This window comes from Myodes glareolus, chromosome 21, assembly GCF_982192425.1.
Source record: "Myodes glareolus chromosome 21, mMyoGla1.1, whole genome shotgun sequence".
NCBI lineage: Eukaryota > Metazoa > Chordata > Mammalia > Rodentia > Cricetidae > Myodes > Myodes glareolus.
Genome location: NC_142046.1, coordinates 13,351,957 through 13,371,211, shown reverse-complemented (window position 1 = coordinate 13,371,211; position 19,255 = coordinate 13,351,957). Strand labels below are relative to the sequence as shown.

General features: G+C 49.7%; 1 protein-coding gene across 8 annotated transcripts in view; it reads left to right on the top strand.

Annotated features, from left to right (window-relative positions):
- Positions 1-19,255, top strand: part of Prrc2b (proline rich coiled-coil 2B) — an 81,745-nt gene that overhangs the window by 28,627 nt on the left and 33,863 nt on the right. For all 8 annotated transcript variants that reach the window (XM_085681372.2, XM_085681371.2, XM_085681374.2 and 5 more), the window contains exons 4-10: positions 1,950-2,052; positions 3,841-3,913; positions 8,030-8,173; positions 10,511-10,752; positions 11,347-11,468; positions 11,900-12,039; positions 17,511-17,601. In XM_085681372.2, coding sequence (XP_085537498.1) covers positions 1,950-2,052; positions 3,841-3,913; positions 8,030-8,173; positions 10,511-10,752; positions 11,347-11,468; positions 11,900-12,039; positions 17,511-17,601 — 915 coding nt within the window. The remainder of the gene's footprint in view (positions 1-1,949; positions 2,053-3,840; positions 3,914-8,029; positions 8,174-10,510; positions 10,753-11,346; positions 11,469-11,899; positions 12,040-17,510; positions 17,602-19,255) is intronic.

Genomic DNA, 19,255 nt, shown 5'->3' with positions numbered 1-19,255 from the left:
CTGAGTCGCGTGTCTCTAGAGACAGCAAAGGCACTTGGGCGGCACGAGCCCTCAGATGATGAGCCGCCTTTGATCTTGAGCCTCTGCGTGTCTTGATCTCTTCCTCTCGTCCGGGGAGGGGCTCCAGAGGCAAAAACCTCCTGCTGAGTGTGAAAACCAAGACCCAAGACAGTCTGGCTTCCCCCACCCTGGCCCCTTGCATCTGCTGTGGTCCCTGCATGCTGACATAGGGAACCCCACAGTGAGTGAGAGTGCCCAGCATGCAGTGTGCCCTCCAGTCCCCCATCTTTCAAGCTTGTGCTAGAAATAGCCCTGGAAACTCTGGGAAAGCTGTCGCTGCAGTGTGGCAAAAGGAGGTGGAGTGTGAGGGAACCACGTAGCCCCCGGACATGCTATGGAAGTGTGTGAAGTGGGTCCTGAGCTGTCTAAGTTTGCAGCCAGGGATGGTGGTGCACAGCGCTCAGGGAATAGAGACAGGCAGATCTCTGTGAGTTTGTGGCCAACCTGGTCTACATAGTGAATTCTAGGTCAGCCAGGGCTAAATGGAGAGACCCTGTTTCAAACAAAACAATATTTTGCAGACAGTTTGTGAGGTGTGCTGTTGATTGTCAGGTAGAACCCAATCTTCAGATTGGACTTTCGCGCTGTTTCTGGTCAGACCAGTTCTGATTTGTTGGGACTTGGGATTAGTTCATTTCTGAGCCCCAGGGTCCTGCCTTCAAGGGGGACTAGTCCCTAGCTCCAGGGATGGCCACCAGGGCACTGTGGCACACCCACGGGATAACAACTTGGCACAGAGGGCATGGCACATGCCAGCTGTTGTCGTCCACCAGCTCTGTGATGAAGCCGATGTGGCTCAGTTCAGCGGGAGCCATGGTGCCTCTGCTTCCAAAAGCTGCAGAGAGAAGAGGCCAGAAAGTGCCGCCCCCTCCTCTGCAGTCTCAAGCAGTGACAGAGGCAGTGCCAGACACCCTGGTGAAGGCCACCTGCTGGGGAGAAGGCTACCCCATTGCCTTGGTCTGGTCTTGTCTTCTATGGGAGGACTTGGAGCCTAGATTTGGGGACACAGAGGTGCCACTACCTGGAAGCTTCTGTTTTAGGTTAGAAGGTGGTGTGAGAGGAGGACCAGTGGCCTTCATTTTGTCATTCTCGTGACTGTGGTCAGGTGAACTTGGAGCAGTGTGTCTGTGGATCCCTGGCAATCACTGCTCGTCACCAAGTGGGCAGCTACCATGCCCGAGGCTGCCACGTTCAAGGTGCTGAGGCGGAGTGGAAGGCTCCACACTGACAATTTCCTCTCAGACAGGGGGGTGCACACTGCAGCCTGCATGGAAGACACCTGGTGATAGCTTTTGACTCCGACAGCGTCATCCATATGTTGTATGACTGCTAGCAGAGAGTGCTCAAAGACCTGCATGTATAAAACGTTTGTGGCAGTGAGAATGAGGAGCAGAAACTGATTAACTTATGGCCCATACAACTGCAGTTAGTCATCATTAAAGGTAGCTTATGTGTGTAGAAAAGCTGAATCATACACAGGGCTGTCATGTGTTAAAAATTTTAACATGTATAGGAAAATCTGTGGGAATTGGAGTTTATGTCTGGAGAATGAGATGGTAGTGTCTTATTGATGTTTTTGATGTTTACAAATTTTCTTTTACTGAGAGCATGCTTTTTTTTTTTTAATGTACTGAAGCATGTTAGAAGTCCATTGAGTCTCAAAGCAGGGCAACTTAGTCAGGAACTCAGGCCCCCCACACCGGTGACTCAGTTTCTCCATTGGTAGATCTGTTGCTTCAAGTTCATTTGACAACTGTCAGAAGCAGCAGCAGACTGCCCCGTGTCCTGGGCAGTGTCATTGTGTCAGCCCAGAACATGGAGAGTCACTGCTGTGGCAGCAGATGCCCTGTGTGGCGTCTGACCCCACCCTGCATCCTGCCCTCTTCTAGTTCCAGTGTGACAGCCTCTCAGCCGCCGGAGTCGCAGCCGCAGCCGGGTTTGCAGAAATCTGTCTCCAATTTGCAGAAACCGACACAGTCAATCAGTCAGGAGGTAAGTGCTGGGAACCCTGCCCATCGGGGCCCTGCTGAGTCCTGCTGGGTGCTGCTTGGGAAAGGACAGAGACCCAGAGCTGAGCACAGGCGTTTGCTTGCTTGGGTGCAGATTGATTTGTCATGAGCAGGTCACTTGGGCTGACTCCAGGCTGGCTCAGTGCCTCCCAATGTGCTCTGTGGACATTAGTGTTATGAGGATTCAGGAAGTGTCAGGCTGCAGAAATGCCCCGTTGTCGGGTGAGTTTGAAAATACAACCAGCTGGCCATGCTGCCCCACTTGGAGAGAAGGTCTTACTACGTAGCCCTGGCTGGCCTGGAACTGGCCATGTAGAGCAGGCTGGTCTCAGGCTCACCAGATCTGTCTGCCTCTGCCTTGCTTTTGTTAGGATGCTTTTGCCACCATGCTGTGGTGTCACCCTCACTGTGTATGGCTGTCGCCTGCTGTGACTGGAAGGGTGTGTGTCAGGGGAGCCTGTGGCTCCTCCAGGACCCCGTCCCCTCCCGCACTGTTTCCATCAGATTCCATACACACTGACTGCAATCCCTCGGGCCTGTGAAGTCACAGTGTGGAAGTTGTATTTCTTTTCTTTTCCAGATTTAAAGTCAAGTGGGATTATGACTCCTGGCGCTTCAGACTTAGCCATGTAGAGCTTGGTAAACACATTTGTGCCCTAGCCCTGCCTCTGGAGCCTGGAGAGGGTCCAGCACCTCTCTAAGAAGGGTGTGGGATCAGACAGTTTTGGCCAGTGGAGGAGGGAGCCTGTCCCACACAGGTCATTCCATCTAGCACTCAACTCTTCTTTGGTGCTCTGGGGTTCTCTCTGTAACTTAAGGGGAAGGAAGAGATACACCGTGTGACTTAGTACTTTTAAAAGGCCTTGAGAGTTACAGTCCACTGCTTTTGAAATAGAAATCATCAGCATTATTGGCATCCCTCCATTAATGTTCCTAGTAAGGACTGGAGCTATAGACATGGGGGGAGGTGTGTGGTTCCAGTTGGCACCAGCCCTGGTGTGCCCCTCTGCTTACAAGAGGCCATCCAGGCACAGCTGCATACCCTACTACCCTTTGGGTATGTCCTATGTACTCAGGAGACCTTTGCAGACTCGACACAGTACCCAGTGAAGCCCTTGTTGGTGGTGCTCGGGGCTTGCAGACATAGGCAGACATTTTCTGCATGGGAGCAGTGGGTAAGGCCCATCACTATGTCTGTGTCGCTTATTCTCGAATCCCATCTGGATTCTGACCAGACCCTTTCAGAGGCATGGTGGGATTTTACTTGATCCACCAGTTGCTAGCCTTACGAACTTTCAGCAAAGGCTGCTATACTATAGTAGGGCCAAGGCTGAGGCAGGCAAGTGTGGATGGGTAGAAGAGGGAGGCCACCAGCTATCACATGGTCGGGTATGTTCCTCAGCTATCACTGGCAGATTGACATACGTGCTGAAATTGGGAATGGAGCAAGACAACTCAGCTCTGTGTGGGCACGGGACAGCCTGGCAATGTTTGCAGAGTTCGGCGTGAGGGCGGTGTGGGTTGAGTCTTCTGTGCTTGTTTATCGGCTGTGCCGCTCTGGGTCCCAAGCTCCCGGCTCTGCCTGGGACTGCTGAGAGCCCCAAGAGTAGACGTCTGTGTGAGGTCTGAGTCTAAAATGAAGCTCAGGGCCCACGAGTGCCAGGCCAGTGCTCTGCCAGCAAGCTCTGCTGCAGCTCTGAGTGCCGCATTCCGAGGCGCTCAGGTGCACAGCAGATTAGCTGAGCTGCTCTCCTTGTTTCCTTTCTCTTAGAACACAAATTCAGTGCCAGGTGGACCAAAGTCATGGGCACAGCTGAGTGGAAAGCCAGTCGGACACGAAGGTGGTAAGTGGTGTGGTGGCTCGGGTGGGCTGAGTTTAATATTGGCTGTTGGGAAATATTCCTCTTGAGCTGGGCAGAAGAACCCCAACTCTGTCCCTGATGGTCCTTCAGGCAGCTATGCCACTTGGGGTAGTTATGGCCAGTGTCACCACGTTGCCGCCCAGCTGCTTCTCCCTCCCTGACCTTGCACTGCTAGCCCCAGTGGAGAAAGCAGCTCCCTACAGATATTCATCCAGAGCCTTTGGAGGACCGGTTACTGTGAGTGTCCTGACTGGTAGTGAGATTGAAAATGTTGTCAGTCCCTGTGGAGTGTTCATGGAGACAGAGAGGAAGGGGTGATGTTCCGCAGGATAGCGTGTTCAGAGTAGTCCAGGAGCTTCCAAGGCAAGCTCTGAGTAGGTGAACTGGTTTGGGGTAGTCCTGTGTAGATGGGCATAGTCCCTGCAGCTCTGGAGGAGGTAAGCCCAGAGGCATTTTGTTTGTTTGTTTGTAAGATTTATTTTTTATGTATATGGATGTTTTGTCTGTTTATCAGAAGAGGTTATCTGATCCCATGAGACTAGTTAAAGATGGCTGTGAGCCACTATGTGGGTGCTGGGAACTGAGCTCAGGACCTCTCAAAGAGCAGCCAGTGCTCTCAACCACTGAGCCATCACTCCAGCCCTCAGCAGGTGGGTTTGAGAGCGCCGTGAATCAAGATTTTTCTCCATGAAGTCTTGTAGGTTTCCCACATCAGCTGCTGTATTTCTGACAGTACTACTGACCATCAGCGGCCCTGGCCTGTGAGGGAGAGTCAAGACAGTGCCAGGGGATAGCTCCAAGGAGCAAACTTGTCCTCTGCCCTGGGGGTACCCTCCCTCTCCTGGGTGTCCCTGTCCGCCAGTGGATGTGGATGGCAGCACAGAGGGCATGGCTCTGGCCGGAACCCACTGTGATGGAGAGGACGGCCACATAGAAGTGAATGCCCCAGGGTCTCCCAAGGACTCCACTCTGGCGGCTCAGCTGCATGCCGAGAGCCTTGCTGATGGCAGTGAAGATGAATGGTGAAAAGCAGGGAGGGTAGGCAGCTCGAGGTCTTCAGAGAGGCTCCAGGCAGAATGGCTACTGCAGCGTCAGCTGGGTCCTAGCTGTCTGCCTTCTCTGCGAAGTTAAATGTTCTGTGTGTATGCATGCTTCGTGCTCATGTGGGTGTGCGGGCATGTGGTGTGTGTGTGCATGTGTAGCAGGCTTTCTTTTGGGCTACCAGCCAGCTCCCAGATAAAGACATGGGGATTTAATATTATTTATGGACGCTTGCCTTAGCTTATGCTTGTTCCACTAGTTCTTAAAACTTTATTTAACCTGTTTCTCTTCATCTACGTGTTATCTTGGGGCTTTTTGCCTTTCGTTCTGTATGTCCTATTCCATGTCTGGGTTGGTTGGCAACTGCCTGACTGGCCCCAGGCGTCTCCTTCTTTTTCTCCTCCCATCTCTTCTGCCTTCTCTTAGTCTCACTGCCAGCCTGCCCTGCCTATTCCTCTGCTTCCTAGCTATTGGCTGTTCAGGTGCCTTAGGCAGGCGAAGTAAAACAATAACACATCTTTACATAATTGAACAAATGCAACATGAACAAATTAATACATCTTACATGATTAAAGCAATATTCCTCCACTTAAATAAATGTAACACATCCTTCCATAGTTAAATATTGCACAAAATGCATATATATGCATGTGAAGATCAGAGGATATTTTTGAGTGTAATTCCTCATGAGTAATGTACCTCATTTTTTGAGACAAGGTCTCTCTGACTTGAAGCTCACTGTTTTCAATTCCTATCTGCTGCTGTGGCAAACACCATGACCGAAGCCACTTGGAGCAGAAAGGGTTTATTTTCGTTTACAGCCCATCGTGAATGGAGAGCTCCATGGGAGCTCCTGGCAGGGATCCAGGAATCTGGAGGCCGGAACTGAAGCAGTAGTCACGGAGGAATGTTGCTCGCTGCTCCCTCAGTTTGCTTTTTTATATATGATCTGCCCAGGGAGGTACTGTTCCCCAGTCAACTGGGTTCCCTACATCAATCAGTAATCAAGAAAACGTCCCACAGACTTGCCCATTGGCCAGTCTTCCAGAGGCATTTTCCTAGTCAAGACCCCTCTGCTGGTTATAAGTGCACACCATTGTGCCTGGCTGTTGACTGTTTTAAAAATTGTGTGTGTAGGGCTGGAGAGATGGCTCAGAGGTTAAGAGCATTGCCTGCTCTTCCAAAGGTCCTGAGTTCAATTCCCAGCAACCACATGGTGGCTCACAACCATCTGTAATGGGGTCTGGTGCCCTCTTCGGCCTGCAAACATACACACAGACAGAATATTGTATACATAACAAATAAATAAATATTTAAAAAAAAATAAAAAAAAAATAAAAATTGTGTGTGTAAGTGCGGATGCACGTGTGCCATGGTATGTACACTCACGTGGAGGTCAGAGGACAGCTTCCTGAAGTCTTTTCCACCTTTCACCTTGTTGAAGTAGGGTCCATTTCTTGCCATTGCAGTGCATACACCGAGCCTACTGGCCCAGGAGCTTCTGGACGATTCTGTCTGCTCCTAGCCAGTGCTAGAATTATAGATCCCTGCCATTGTGTCCCAGATTTCCACATAGATGCCAGGGATCTAAACAGCTCATCAGACATGCATTGCAAGTGCTAGGGCAGAGGTGGAAGATGTGTGCCCCTCCCCTTGCGTGGCCACCTTGGTCAGGAATGTAAAGAGCTGGGTCCTAGGATCCTAGTGTGCGGGTGTGAGGCTGCGAGTTAGCTACCCTGTCTCCCTTTTGATTCTTGTTGCTGTGGTAGAATAACCTCAGCAGAAGTGACGTAAGGAAGAAAGGGCCCATTTACCTTAGAATTCCAGGAAAGATGGCAGGCACTTGGAGCCGCCTGTCCTGCTGCTCCACAGTCAGGAGCAGAGGACAATGAATGAATGAATGAATGAATGATGCATGCTAGTGCTCAGTTTGCTTTTTTACTCTTTTCTTTTTTTCTTTTTGGTTTTTGAGGCAAGGTTTCTCTGCGTAGTCCAGGCTATCCACCAGGCTGGCCTCCTAAGTGCTGGCGTTAACAGTGTGCACCACCACTGCCTGGCTGGTTTTCTACTCTTTAACAATCCCACAATCCCATGCACTACCCACAGTGGGTGGGGCTTCCTGCTTGATTAACATATCAAAATTATCCCACAGACATGCCCAGAAGCCACCCTGATCTAAACAGTCCTTCCCTGAGACCCCTTTCCCAGGTTATTCCAGGCTGTGTCGGGTTGACAGTTAAGATCAACCAGCCACCTTTGTAGTTTCTGTTTGTGGAGGGTAAGTTAGCGGTGCCATCACTTGGCAGGCTGCTCTGACCCAGCCCTTTCACGGAGTGTGGTGGTGAATAGGCCTCTGTCTGACTCTGCTGCAGTGACCGCATCCAGTTCCCTGGCCGAGCCTGTTTCAGTCAGCAGGTGCCTGTGTACTTTACGGAAAACCTAGGGTATGGCTCGTCTGTACAGGGCGTAGAGTGACGACAGCCGGGCATGGTGTGGTGTTCAGCATGGGCTGCATAGTTGATGAGGACCAGTTCCCGCCCAGGAAGTCTCAGAGTCTGTGTGTCAGGAGTGAAGTGAAGGCAGGGCTGCTCCCGAGGGTTGGTCAGGGAGTGACAGTTGAAGACAGAGATGGCCTTGGGATCACACCAGGACCACATTGCAGTGCTAGAAAGGTTGAGCAGGTGAGTCTGACACTCAGAAATCATAGACCACAGCCTTGGGGGGGCATCTGTTGGCGTGGCCTCACAAGAGGCAGTTTTCTCCAGGAACTGATTTCGCTTATGGACTGTACTTGTTCACCACCTCGTCAGACACAAGTGCCAGGTGACTTCTGTGGGGTGGAAAGGGACGTGTGCTGGAGCAGAGGCGGAGCAGAGGCTGGAGCAGAGGCGGTGTCCTGTCCGCTCATCCTGTGTGACCACCTGCCAGCCCCGGGGAACAGCTGAGGGCATCACTGTTACTGCTCACTTGCAGCCACTCCGGGCCGTGTGGAGCCAGGAAAGCTGACAGAGATTGGTTGGCTGTCTCGCTCACTCTCTCCTCTGCCTCCCTTGACAGGTTTAAGGGGCTCAAGCCGACTATTATCCTTCTCTCCCGAGGAATTTCCGACGCTGAAAGCAGCTGGAGGGCAAGACAAGGCTGGCAAAGAAAAGGGCGCCTTAGATCTGTCGTATGGGCCAGGACCAAGCCTCCGCCCTCAGAGTGAGTGAATGGCAGCTTGTCCTCAGTCCCTCACTGTGCACGGGACCCCTTTCTTTCTGTCTGTCCAGGTGGGCTCCAGCTGCTGCTCCTGGGTGCCCCTAGCTTGACAGGGGCCATGTCTGACTGCCTCTCTGACCTGCCCCTCACCTCTCTCTCCTGTCCCTTTGGCTGAACCCCGTCTTGTTACTGTCCGTTTACCATCTGTTATTACTTCCACTAAGCTGAGTTGTGCTTCATGGATACATACAGGATGCCACTAGCTTAATCAAGTTTGCTTCCATAACCTGATCCCAAGCCTTATTGAGTGCTGCTTGTCACCCCAGGAGCTATGACAGCCTGGCTTCCACCCTTCCTCAGCCACATCAGAATTGACCAGTGTATCTGCAACAGCCAGCGCCCTTGTCCCCTCTGGTGCCAGGAACTGGGGAAGACCCGTGGGTGACGCATGTTGTGCTGCGTTGCCAGCAAGCCTGTGGTGCGAGGTTCTGGGCTTAAGATCTGGGTTCTCTGTCTGGCCTGACCAAGGAAGGTCTTGAAATCCAGGGGGCTTTGTCTGCCTGCCGTCAGAGGACTGTCCCAAGTCCTCTCCAGTTGATGTACTGCTGATGGCAAGTCAGAGGCACCGTCCTCAAAGCCCAGTGACCACCCTGCCACTCTGCCGAAACATCAACTTTGCCGAGAGTCCACAGTGCTCAAAGTGGATGGTTGAGTGTTCAGACAAGTCCTGCGCTAAGATGGACTACCCCGTGGGGATAAAGTGTAGAAGTAGAAGCAGCTTCGCGATCAGTTCTTTTTGTTGAGGTGAAAGCAGAAGACTTAAGGCTTTTCAGGATGGCAGCAAAGTGGCCCGCCCCATCCTGACTGGCTTTTCTCTTGCGGGTGGCAAGTGCTGAGTCCTTTCCTGTCTCAGCTCCTAAGCAGAAGAGGACAGAGAGGAGCCTGGGATTGTTCCTATGTGGCCCCCACACTAGTGCCATTGTATGTAGTTTCTCTCTGTACATTTGTTACCTGCGGCCAGCCGCATCTACAAGCTACCGTGCACTATTGTGAAAGTGGGACACGCTCACTCTGCGAGTGTTTCTCTTCTGCAGGTGACTTATGAGTTAATCTTAAGTGTGCATAAGAACAACCAGTCAGGCAAGCTGTGGTGACGCACACCTTTAATAAGCCGAGCACTTGGGAGGGAGGCAGGTGGATGTCTGTGAGTTCGAGGAGAGCCTGGTCTACATGACAAGCTCCAAGCCATCCAAGGCAGCCAGGAATATATAGGGATTCAAAGAGGAAAAGCCAGTCTGCGTTGGGTCTGGGAGAGTCCCATCTCTGGTGAGTGGGCTCCTGTAGGGATTGTCATGTGGCTGTGAGAGAGAGCTGTCAGGTTTGGAAATTTGTTTTTTGTTTTTAAGACAGGGTTTCCCTGTAGTTTTGGAGCCTGTCCTAGAACTAGTTCTTGTAGACCAGGCTGGCCTCAAACTCACAGAGATCCACCCGCCTCTGCCTCCTGAGTGCTGGGATTAAAGGCATGCGCGCCATCACCACCGCCCAGCTAGGTTTGGAAGTTTTTAAAAATTTTATTTTGTGTGTGTCTTTGTGAGGTAGGGGAACACACATACCACAATGTACGTGTGGAGGTCACAATGACCATGGGAACTGATTCTGTCTTCCTACCACCGGGGTCCTGGGGATGGAATTCAGGTCATCCCCACTGAGATACAGTACCAGCTCCATCCTCAGGTGTTTACCTGTAAACCATGTGTGCTCTTGCTTGCTGCACATGATCACATGGTACCAACATTTCAAACTGAGACTCTGGACAGCGCTGCAGCTCAGACTGGCTGTGGTAAAAGTGAGCCTGTCAAGAGTCACGCTGGCCTGCATGGAGATCAGTGCTGGCTGAAGGAGTGAGTCAGGCTGTCCTGCCCTCTGGGTGGGGGTGGTGTCAGCCATGGGGAGCAGTGTGTTTCTCTGAAGCGGAGGTTTCTGTATTTCTCAGGCGTGTATCTATGCCCTTCAAAAAATTCTAGTTTTCTGCTCCCCACTTGCCCTGACAACACTTGGATTTTTTTTCTCTTTTCCTTGTTTTTTCTTATTTGTTTTTTAAGGTTTATGTATTATGTATACAATGTCCTACCTGCAAGCCAGAAGAGGGCACTGGATACAGATGGTTGTGAGCCACCATGTGGTTGCTGGGAACTGAACTCAGGACCTCTGGAAGAGCGGCCAGTGCTCTCAGCCTCTGAGCCAGCTCTCAGCTTGTTTTTTAAAGCAAGTGGTAGTGTTCATTGATCTCAGAGCTTTACAAGTCTCCTTCCCCTTTCTCTTCCTCTTTCCAATTTACAGATGTGACCAGCTGGAGGGAGGGTGGTGGACGAAACATCATTTCTGCCACATCTCTGAACGCCTCCCCAGCAGAGCTGGGCAGCAGGAGCTCCAGTGCGGGAGATGGAGCCCCCTCCTCGGCGTGCACCAGCGATTCTAAGGACCCCTCTCTCCGCCCGGCCCAGCCCATCCGCAAAGGGGCCTCACAGTTCATGGGACATATTTACCAGCCTCCCACTTACCACGACATGCTTCCTGCTTTTGTAAGTCTTCAGAGCATCTTGTCCCGAAGCTAAGTGTTCTTTCTGTCCACCAGGACTGGCTCACAGTTGCTCAGTTTGAGTTCTCTCTCTCAACAACAGTCAGAAACCACAGTGGCCTACAACAGAATTCAAATCTTTTGTCTTTTTCAAATCTACTGCCTCTGGCTTCTTCTGCCCCTACAGCTTGGATGGTGTTGTAGCTTTGATTCTTCAGAAAAAGGAGAGATGAATGTTCCTAGCCTTATTGACCCCAAGGCAGATAGGGCAGTGTGCTGGGATTCATGAAAAACTCTCTTCAGCCTTACTATGGGGTCCCACCCATTTTCCACTTTTCAAAGTGAAATTTTTTTTAAAGATCTTATTTATTTATTTATTATGTATTAGTGTTCTGCCTGTATACCAGAAGAGGACTCCAGATCTTATTACAGATGGTTGGGAGCCACTATGTGGTTATTGGGAATTGAACTCAGAACCTAAGGTAGAGCAGCCAGTGCTCTTAACCTCTGAGCCATCTCCAGCCCCACGAGTGAAACCTTATTTAACATGTAACTGGGGCCGTTGCTAGAAAGTCACACGCTGATGTTTATATTTCAGATGTGTTCACCACAGTCCTCAGAGAACCAGGGTACGGTGGAACGAAGCTCCTTTCCCCTCCCTCAACTCCGCCTGGAACCCCGCGTTCCTTTTAGACAGTTCCAGATGAACGACCAGGATGGGTAAGACTGCGAGGCTGTGGCCATGTGTGTTGTTGCATGACAGACAGTTCATGCATGAACGTGCTTTGTGCTCTGGAGGTAGAGACATCCAGGTGTTGGGTGGTGGCAGAGGATGGGCCTGCGAGGAGCCTGGGCCATAGGGGTAAGGTCCTCCTACTCCCTGCAAGGAGCCTGGGCCGTAGGGGTAAGCCCCCCGCCTGCAAGGAGCCTGGGCCATAGGGGTAAGCCCCTCCTCCCCACCACAGGAGTTTGACAGTGCTGTGGATGAAAGTGAACCCTATCTAGAATGTTTTTAAGTGTGCGTTGCATATTTTTTCTAAAACGAAGTAATGCAGACTCAAACACCAGACTGCAAGGTGCAGCCTGGTTTTGGAAAGTGACTGCTTGCCTCTATAAGTCATGGGAGCCCATTATTCTTTTCTGTCTTACAGGAAAGAACGGCCAGGCCTGGCACGCCCTGTGCGCCCACTGAGGCAGCTGGTGGAGCGGGCACCACGGCCCACTATCATCAACGCAGAGAACCTGAAGGGCCTGGATGATCTGGATACCGACGCAGACGACGGCTGGGCAGGTGGGTGGCACCAGCACGCACTGTATTTGTGCGGTCGGACCAGAAGCACTTCCTGGCGGGTCTGTGCTCTTAGTTGTACACCTGTGGGAGAGTGTGCTGTTGAGCTTTTAAAAGAACTTCTGGAATTAACTGGCATTTACACTGGCTAGAAATCCTCCATGCCATACTGAAGATTAAACCCACATGTGCTGTGTTCTGTGCTCACACAACTCCAAGGATCTCCTGTCCCTTTGAAAAGAGAAGGTTTCTTAAGTTACGTTTATTACTTTTCTGGGATATTTGTGTGTGCGTGTGGGTTTATATTCTTGTGTCACGGCACACATGTGGTCAGAGGATATCTTGGAAGTTGCTTTTCTTTCTGTCATTTGCATCATGGGTCATAACCTTGGGGACAGGCACTATGCTGCACCAAGCCCTGCCCTTTTTAAGGCACAGTCTTACCACACAGCCCAGACTGACCTTGAACTCTGTTTTACTTCACTAAGTGCTAGGGTCACAGGTGAGTGGTACCCACTGTCCCTATGTCTTAAGCAACCCTACGTTGCTTTAGTCCAGCTGTTTTAAACCTGTGGGTCTCAACCGTTTGGGAGTCGCAGTGTTAGGAAAGTTGAACCACTGCTTTAGTCCCTGTTTTGGTTTTAGAAACAGGATGTTATGTACGCCAGGCTGATCTCACACCAACATTGGGACCTCGTTGCCCCACCTTCTCAGTGCTAGAATGACTGGCGCTCCTCCCACTCCACTGTCTGTAGAATGTTGGCCCAGTGGGGATCATACAGTTTCTAATCCTGTTTTTTTTTTTAATTTCATTAGGATTTATTTATTTTATATATTTGAGTACTCTATTGACTTTTTACAAAAAGAGGGTATTGTATCCCACTATAGGTGGTAGTGAGTCACTATGTGGTTGCTGGGAATTGAACTCAGGATCCTCTGGAAGAGTAGTCAGTGCTCTTAACCACTGAGCCATCTCTCCAGCCCCATGGTTTCTATTCTTACCTGACATTTTAATATTTTCTAGCATTTTTATATGTTTCTTTTTTGTTTGTTTGTTTGTTTTTGTTTTTAGAGGCAAGGTTACTCTGTAGCTTTGGAGCTTGTCCTGGAACTAGATCTTGTAGACCAGGTTGGCCTCGAATTCACAGAAACCTGCCTGCCTCTGCCTCCCAGGTGCTGGGATTAAAGGTGTGCGCCACCACCTGGTTTATATCAGTAGTTTCTGTTGACTTCTGTGATATGTCGGTGTACTATACTTTATCCATTTTGAAGTCTTCATTAAGAATGGTTTCTTAAGCCAGGTGTGGTGGCGCACACCTTTAATCCTGCACTTGGGAGGTAGAGGCAGGCATACCTCTTGAGTTTGAAGCTAGCCTGGTCTACAGAGTGAGTTGCGGACACACAGGGCTACACAGAGAGACACTGTCTGGAAAAAATCAGAGAGAGAGTGTGTAGTGGTAGTAGTAGTGCCTTAAGGGCTCTGGAGAGATGGCTCAGGGGTTAAGAGCTCTGGCTGCTCTTACAGGAAACCTGGATTCTTTTTCCTTCACCTACATGACAGTTCTTCCCCCCCCCTTTCTTTTCACTGAGGGATCCTTTTTTATTGAGCTCTACATTTTCCTCTGCTCCCCTCCCTGCCTCTCCCCTCCCCCCTTCAATGCTTTCCCAAGGTCCCAATGCTCCCAATTTACTCAGGAGATCTTGTCTTTTTCTACTTTCTGCTTCCCATGTAGATTAGATCCATGTAAGTCTCTCTTAGTGTCCTCATTGTTGTCAAAGTTCTCTGGGATTGTGGTTTGTAGGCTGGCTTTCTTTGCTTTATGTTTAAAAACCACCTATGTTAATTGTCTTTCTGTGTCTGGGTTACCTCACTCAACATAATGTTTTCTAGCTCCATCCATTTTCCTGCAAAATTCAAGGTGTCGTCATTTTTTTCTGCTGTGTAGTACTCCATTGTGTAAATGTACCACATTTTCTTTATCCATTCTTTGATCAAGGGGCGCTTAGGTTGTTTCCAGGTTCTGGCTATGACAAACAATGCTGCTATGAACATAGCTTAGCACATGTCCTTGTGGCACGATTGAGCATCCTTTGGATATATACCCAAAAGTGGTATTACTGGGTCTTGAGGAAGGCTGTTTCCTAATTTTCTGAGAAATCGCCACACTGACATCCAAAGGGGTCGTACCAGCTTGCATTCCCACCAGCAATGCAGAAGTGTTCCCTTTCCCCCACAACCTCTCCAGCATAAGTTGTCACCAGTGTTTTTGATCTTGCCCATTCTTACAGGTGTAAGATGGAATCTCAGAGTTGTTTTGATTTGCATTTCTCTGATGACTAAGAACATTTCCATAAGTATCTTTCAGCCATTTTAGATTCCTCTGTTGAGAGTTCTCTGTTTAGGTCTGTACTCCATTTTTTACTTTGATTATGTGATCTTTTGGTGTCCAATTTCTTGAGTTCTTTGTATATTTTGGAGATCAGACCTCTTACATGACAGTTCTTAACCATCTGTGGGATCCAACACCCTCTTCTGGTCTCCACATACAAGCAAAATACACATACATGCATGTACACACATGCACACGCGCGCGAACATGCACACACATACAAGCACACACATACAAACACACACAATTTATCCTAGTATGGCAGCACAGGCCTTTAATCCCAACACTCCAGCAGAGTGTTGGCCAGCCTGGTCTAGGAGTGAGTTTCAGGATAACCAGAGCTGCACAAAGAAACCCTGTGTCAAAGAACAAAAACAAAACAAAAAAACCAGAAACAAATTAGGGGTCAGGCATGGCTAGAGAGATAATGCAACGGTTAAAAGCACTTGCTGTTCTTGCAGAGGACCTGGGTTCAGTTCCTAGCACCCACATCAGGTGTTTCGCATACACCAGGAACTCTAGTTCCTTGGTATCGGAAGCCCACTGACCCCTTTGAGCTCCTGCATGTATATGGTACAGATAAACTCATGGAGGAACACACACATCCATAATAAATAATTAATACACTTTATTTAATAGGCTGGAGAGATGGCTCAGTAGCTAACCCTAACCCTAACCCACCTCTGACTCCAGCTCCAGGGCATCAGGTGCCCTCTTCTGGCTTACATGGGCATCTTTCTACACACATCATATTCTTTCACCAAGATACATGAGTGAAAACAAAACCTCTCTAAATCACCTTTTGCATCCAGTTTGAATATTCTTTGCCTCCCTTAAGGGTAGTGATATTCCCTGGTGTCCGACGGTCCTGTTGCCTGTGATACTGGCCCACCGTTAACACTTGCTGAGATGTTCCCATTGAATTGGTTTGATACCCATGTAAATCCCCGTCTGTTTGAATGCTGTTATTTCCTCGAACATGTTACAGTATATCTTAAACTCCGATAGCGTGAGCTTTCCACCTCATTTCTTTGCAAGTTTGATTCCTCAGATTCTTTACTGCTCTCTGCAAATTTGGACTCAACCCTGGCAGTATTTACCAAGCGCCTGCTTCTGTGTCCAGGTCAGCCACTCAACCTTGATTCTTGAGTTCCAGAGTCCCAGTGAATCTCTGCTAGGTCTCTTCTCTAGTGTTCTTCTTTCTTATTTCAGAGATTTTATTTATTAATTTATTTGTTTATTTGGTTTTTCGAGGCAGGGTTTCTCTGTAGCTTTGGAGCCTGTCCTGGAACTTGCTCTCCATGTAGATCAGGCTGGCCTCGAACTCAGAGAGATCTGCCTGTCTCTGACTCCCAAGTGCTGGGATTAAAGCATGCCAGAAGAGGGCACCAGATCTCATTATGGTTGTGAGCCATCCTGTGGTTGCTGGAAATTGAACTCAGGACCTCTGGAAGAGCAACCAGGGCTCTTAACCTCTGAGACATCTCTCCAGTCCCCTGATTTATTTTATTTTTGATTATGTAACTGTGTGTGGCTATGTGCACATGAGTGCAGATACTCTATAAGGCCAGAAGAGGGTACCAGATTCTTTGGAGCTGTAGTTTATAGACAGTTACTGGTTACCAGACTTCAGTTCTCTGTAAGACTAATACATAATCCTAATTGTTGGGCTGTGTCTCAGCTCAGTAGAGAGGATCAAAATGTTTTCTGGTCATTTTATTCATGGATAGAAGGGCTGCTTAGCATGTGTTAGGCCCTGAAGTTCAACTGCTGCTTATAAGTGCTTCCCTCCCCCACCCCAAGACATACACGGGCGAGAGGTATTGGGGGAGGGAGGGAAGCACATCGGCTAGGTACACCTAGGTACCTTGTTTTGTTTGAGTGTATCTTGGCCTGGCCTGTGCTGTATTAAACTCTGCTCTGGCTGTGCATTTGCACATGCCTGTCTTTAAATCTCTTGGGCTTCTGGTGCATTTGGAAATATGTTGGCATTTAATCTCTTGGCTTTGCATGCCTTAGGATGGTTTCTGGTTGGTTCTTGCCCTGAATCTCTTTGCTTCATTAATGCTGTCATTCTTTAATTAGCTCATTTATTTGTGTGTGTATGTTGTGTGTGCTGTAGGTGTGATGTACAGTATGTGGGTTTGGGTGCGTTAGAGGCCACAGGTTGACACAGGATTTCTTCCTCTCTTTACCTCATAATTTTTTGTTATTAGATGTATGACCGCTTGGCCGGCATGCATGTATTCCATGTGTTTGTTGGACCCCCTCGAACTGGGGTTGCAGATGATTTTGAGTCACCACATATATGCTAGGAACTGAACCGTGGTCTCACAAGAGCAGCAAGGGCTCTAACCTCCCAGCATCACTTCAGTCCCCACCTTACTTTCGAAATGAGGTCTTTCACTGGACTGGATGTTCTCCATATGCCCCTGGCTGACTGGCCAGAAAGCCCCTGGGTTCTATCTGTGTCTGCCCCTGAGTGGGGAGTTACAGGCATGCACTGAGATGTCTGACTTTTCCTGTAGCTTACTTACAGCCACAACTCCCCAGTCTCCCACATTCAGGCCAAATGGCGCTCTACTGTGTGGACCTGCAGTGCGTCAGTGCAGACACCTTCCCTGCCTGTGCCAGCCAAGGTGGGATTAGGACAGCAGACCGCTCTAACCATCGTTGCGGAGGTGGAGCGCCGTTGCGATTATGCACATCTTCTTTTCCTTCTCCTTGAATTACAGTGTCAGGCTGGTTGTGTGGTGCATGCCTGCAACCCCAGCACTCTGAGGGCAGGCCAAGAGAACTGAGTTTGTGAGAGTCTGGGTTACACAGGGAGAATGTCTTTTGTCTTGATTTAAAACTTATCTGTCAGAGGGTTAGTATTGCCAGCCAGTCTCCCTTACTGGAGCCCAGGACTCTCCCTCCCTGGTACTTGCAGGACTTACGCAGGGCGGGCAGCTGGGCAGGGTGAGCAGCCTATCACCTAAGTCTGGGCACTAGAGGCTCACCTTTCAGACTGTCTTGTGGTTCCCTGGGAGACACTGTCATCCTCATGTCGTCTCGTCGTCCTGGGCCCTCTTGCTGTTGCAGGCCTCCATGAGGAAGTAGACTATTCTGAGAAACTGAAGTTCAGTGATGATGAAGATGAGGAAGAAGTTGTGAAGGATGCGAGGTCAAAGTGGTAAGTCCTCCAACCCCAGCTCCTTTCATGGTGTTTCCTGTGCTAGGAGCACTTCTTGGTTTCCATAGAAACCTGCAGTTTCAGGGATGCTGAAGACAGCATGCAGTGGTGGGTCAGGCTTTGCACCCAGGCCTGTGCCCTGGTCCTTGCACCTCTACACTTAATCTCCAGATCGTGATGGGTGGCACCCTGAAAAGCTTCTGTGAGAAGCTGCCTCAGGTTCATCTTTGTTAATCCATGAACTTTCCTGGGCTGGGCCTTCAACAGCACCCTGTGGAGGTGCAGGAGCGCGCGCAGTGTGTGTGTGTGTGTGTGTGCGCGTGTGTGCGCGTGTGTGCGCGTGTGTGCGCGCGCGCGCGCAGAGCCTGAATCCCTTCCACCTCCCCCTCCTTTCTCGGATCATCCCATTGGACGAGTTGATGTCCTTTGGAAAACACAACACTGTACTTCAGTTCCTTTAGAATTTGTTTTGTTTTGTTTTTTGAACATTTATTTTTTCTGTTTTAGAATTGTGTGTTTGTGCACACATGTATACTCACACGTACATGACTGCAGGTGCCTGCAGAGAACAGAGGCATTGGTGCCCATAGAGCCAGTGTGCAGATGACTGTGAGTTGCCCTAAGAGTGCAGCGGGTGCCTTTAACCGGTTCGCCACCTCCCCATCCCTGTTTTTGCCTTAGTGTTGGTAGTGGCTGCTGACTTGGCGTTTCTGGGGTGTCCATACACCGCAGCACACCCTGCCTCCAGGGTGGACTCGGAGCCTCTGGGTCTCAACATTTTCTGATTTGCTGCATGCATTATTGGCCCTTGGAAGCTCTTCCATTTATCTCTGGGGTTTTTGGGACCAGTATTCTTCCTTGTCTGCAGCACAGGGGACAGTCAGTGTGTCTCCTTCCTTTTGGCCTGCCTCTCATGGCACATCCTGCACATAGCCTTCCTCATGGGATCCTAGTTTGTGTCTGGTAAGCCAGGACCTTTCTCAGAGGTCCAGTCAGATGTCGCCAGCAGTTGTTTTTACTCCCTTTTTAAACTTGAGACAGGGTCTCACTGTGTAGCTAGCTCTGACTGTTCTGGCACTCACTAAGTAGACCAGGCTGGCCTCAAACTCACAGAGTTCTGTGTGACTGCCTTTTGGAATGAAAGGTGTGCCCCACTATGCCATGCTTTAGTAGCAGTTTTTTAATCTGTCTTCTGTGCCTCTCTAGCTGCCTGTCACAGGTGTGCATTCATGCATGTGTACATGTGTACACGGTAGGCATGTGGTTAGCTATGCGTGTGTGTCTGGTCTGTGTGCGTGTGGTTAACTATTACTGGCTATATTAGCCTTTAATGCTGCCAGCTTTCCTGACATCTGTGCATATATGACTGTGTTTTGACCCTGCTCTTTGTTCTGTCCAACACACCCTCTCCTTCCTACAGAGCCTACAGTGCAGCCCTGTTGGGGACTGTCTCCTCGTCTACACTGATGTGTGTACTTGCTATGTTCTTGGGGTTCACTGTGGTCGTCTGCCTCTTGATCCTTTGAGGTGCTCTGGGTAGGCAGATGCCCTGGGTAGAGCCAAGGACGGAGCTGGAGACTCTGAGGCAGAGCTCTGCCCTTCTATCTCCTGCTGTGGTAGCTCCTTTCACCTCTCCGAGGCAGGGTCCCAGCTC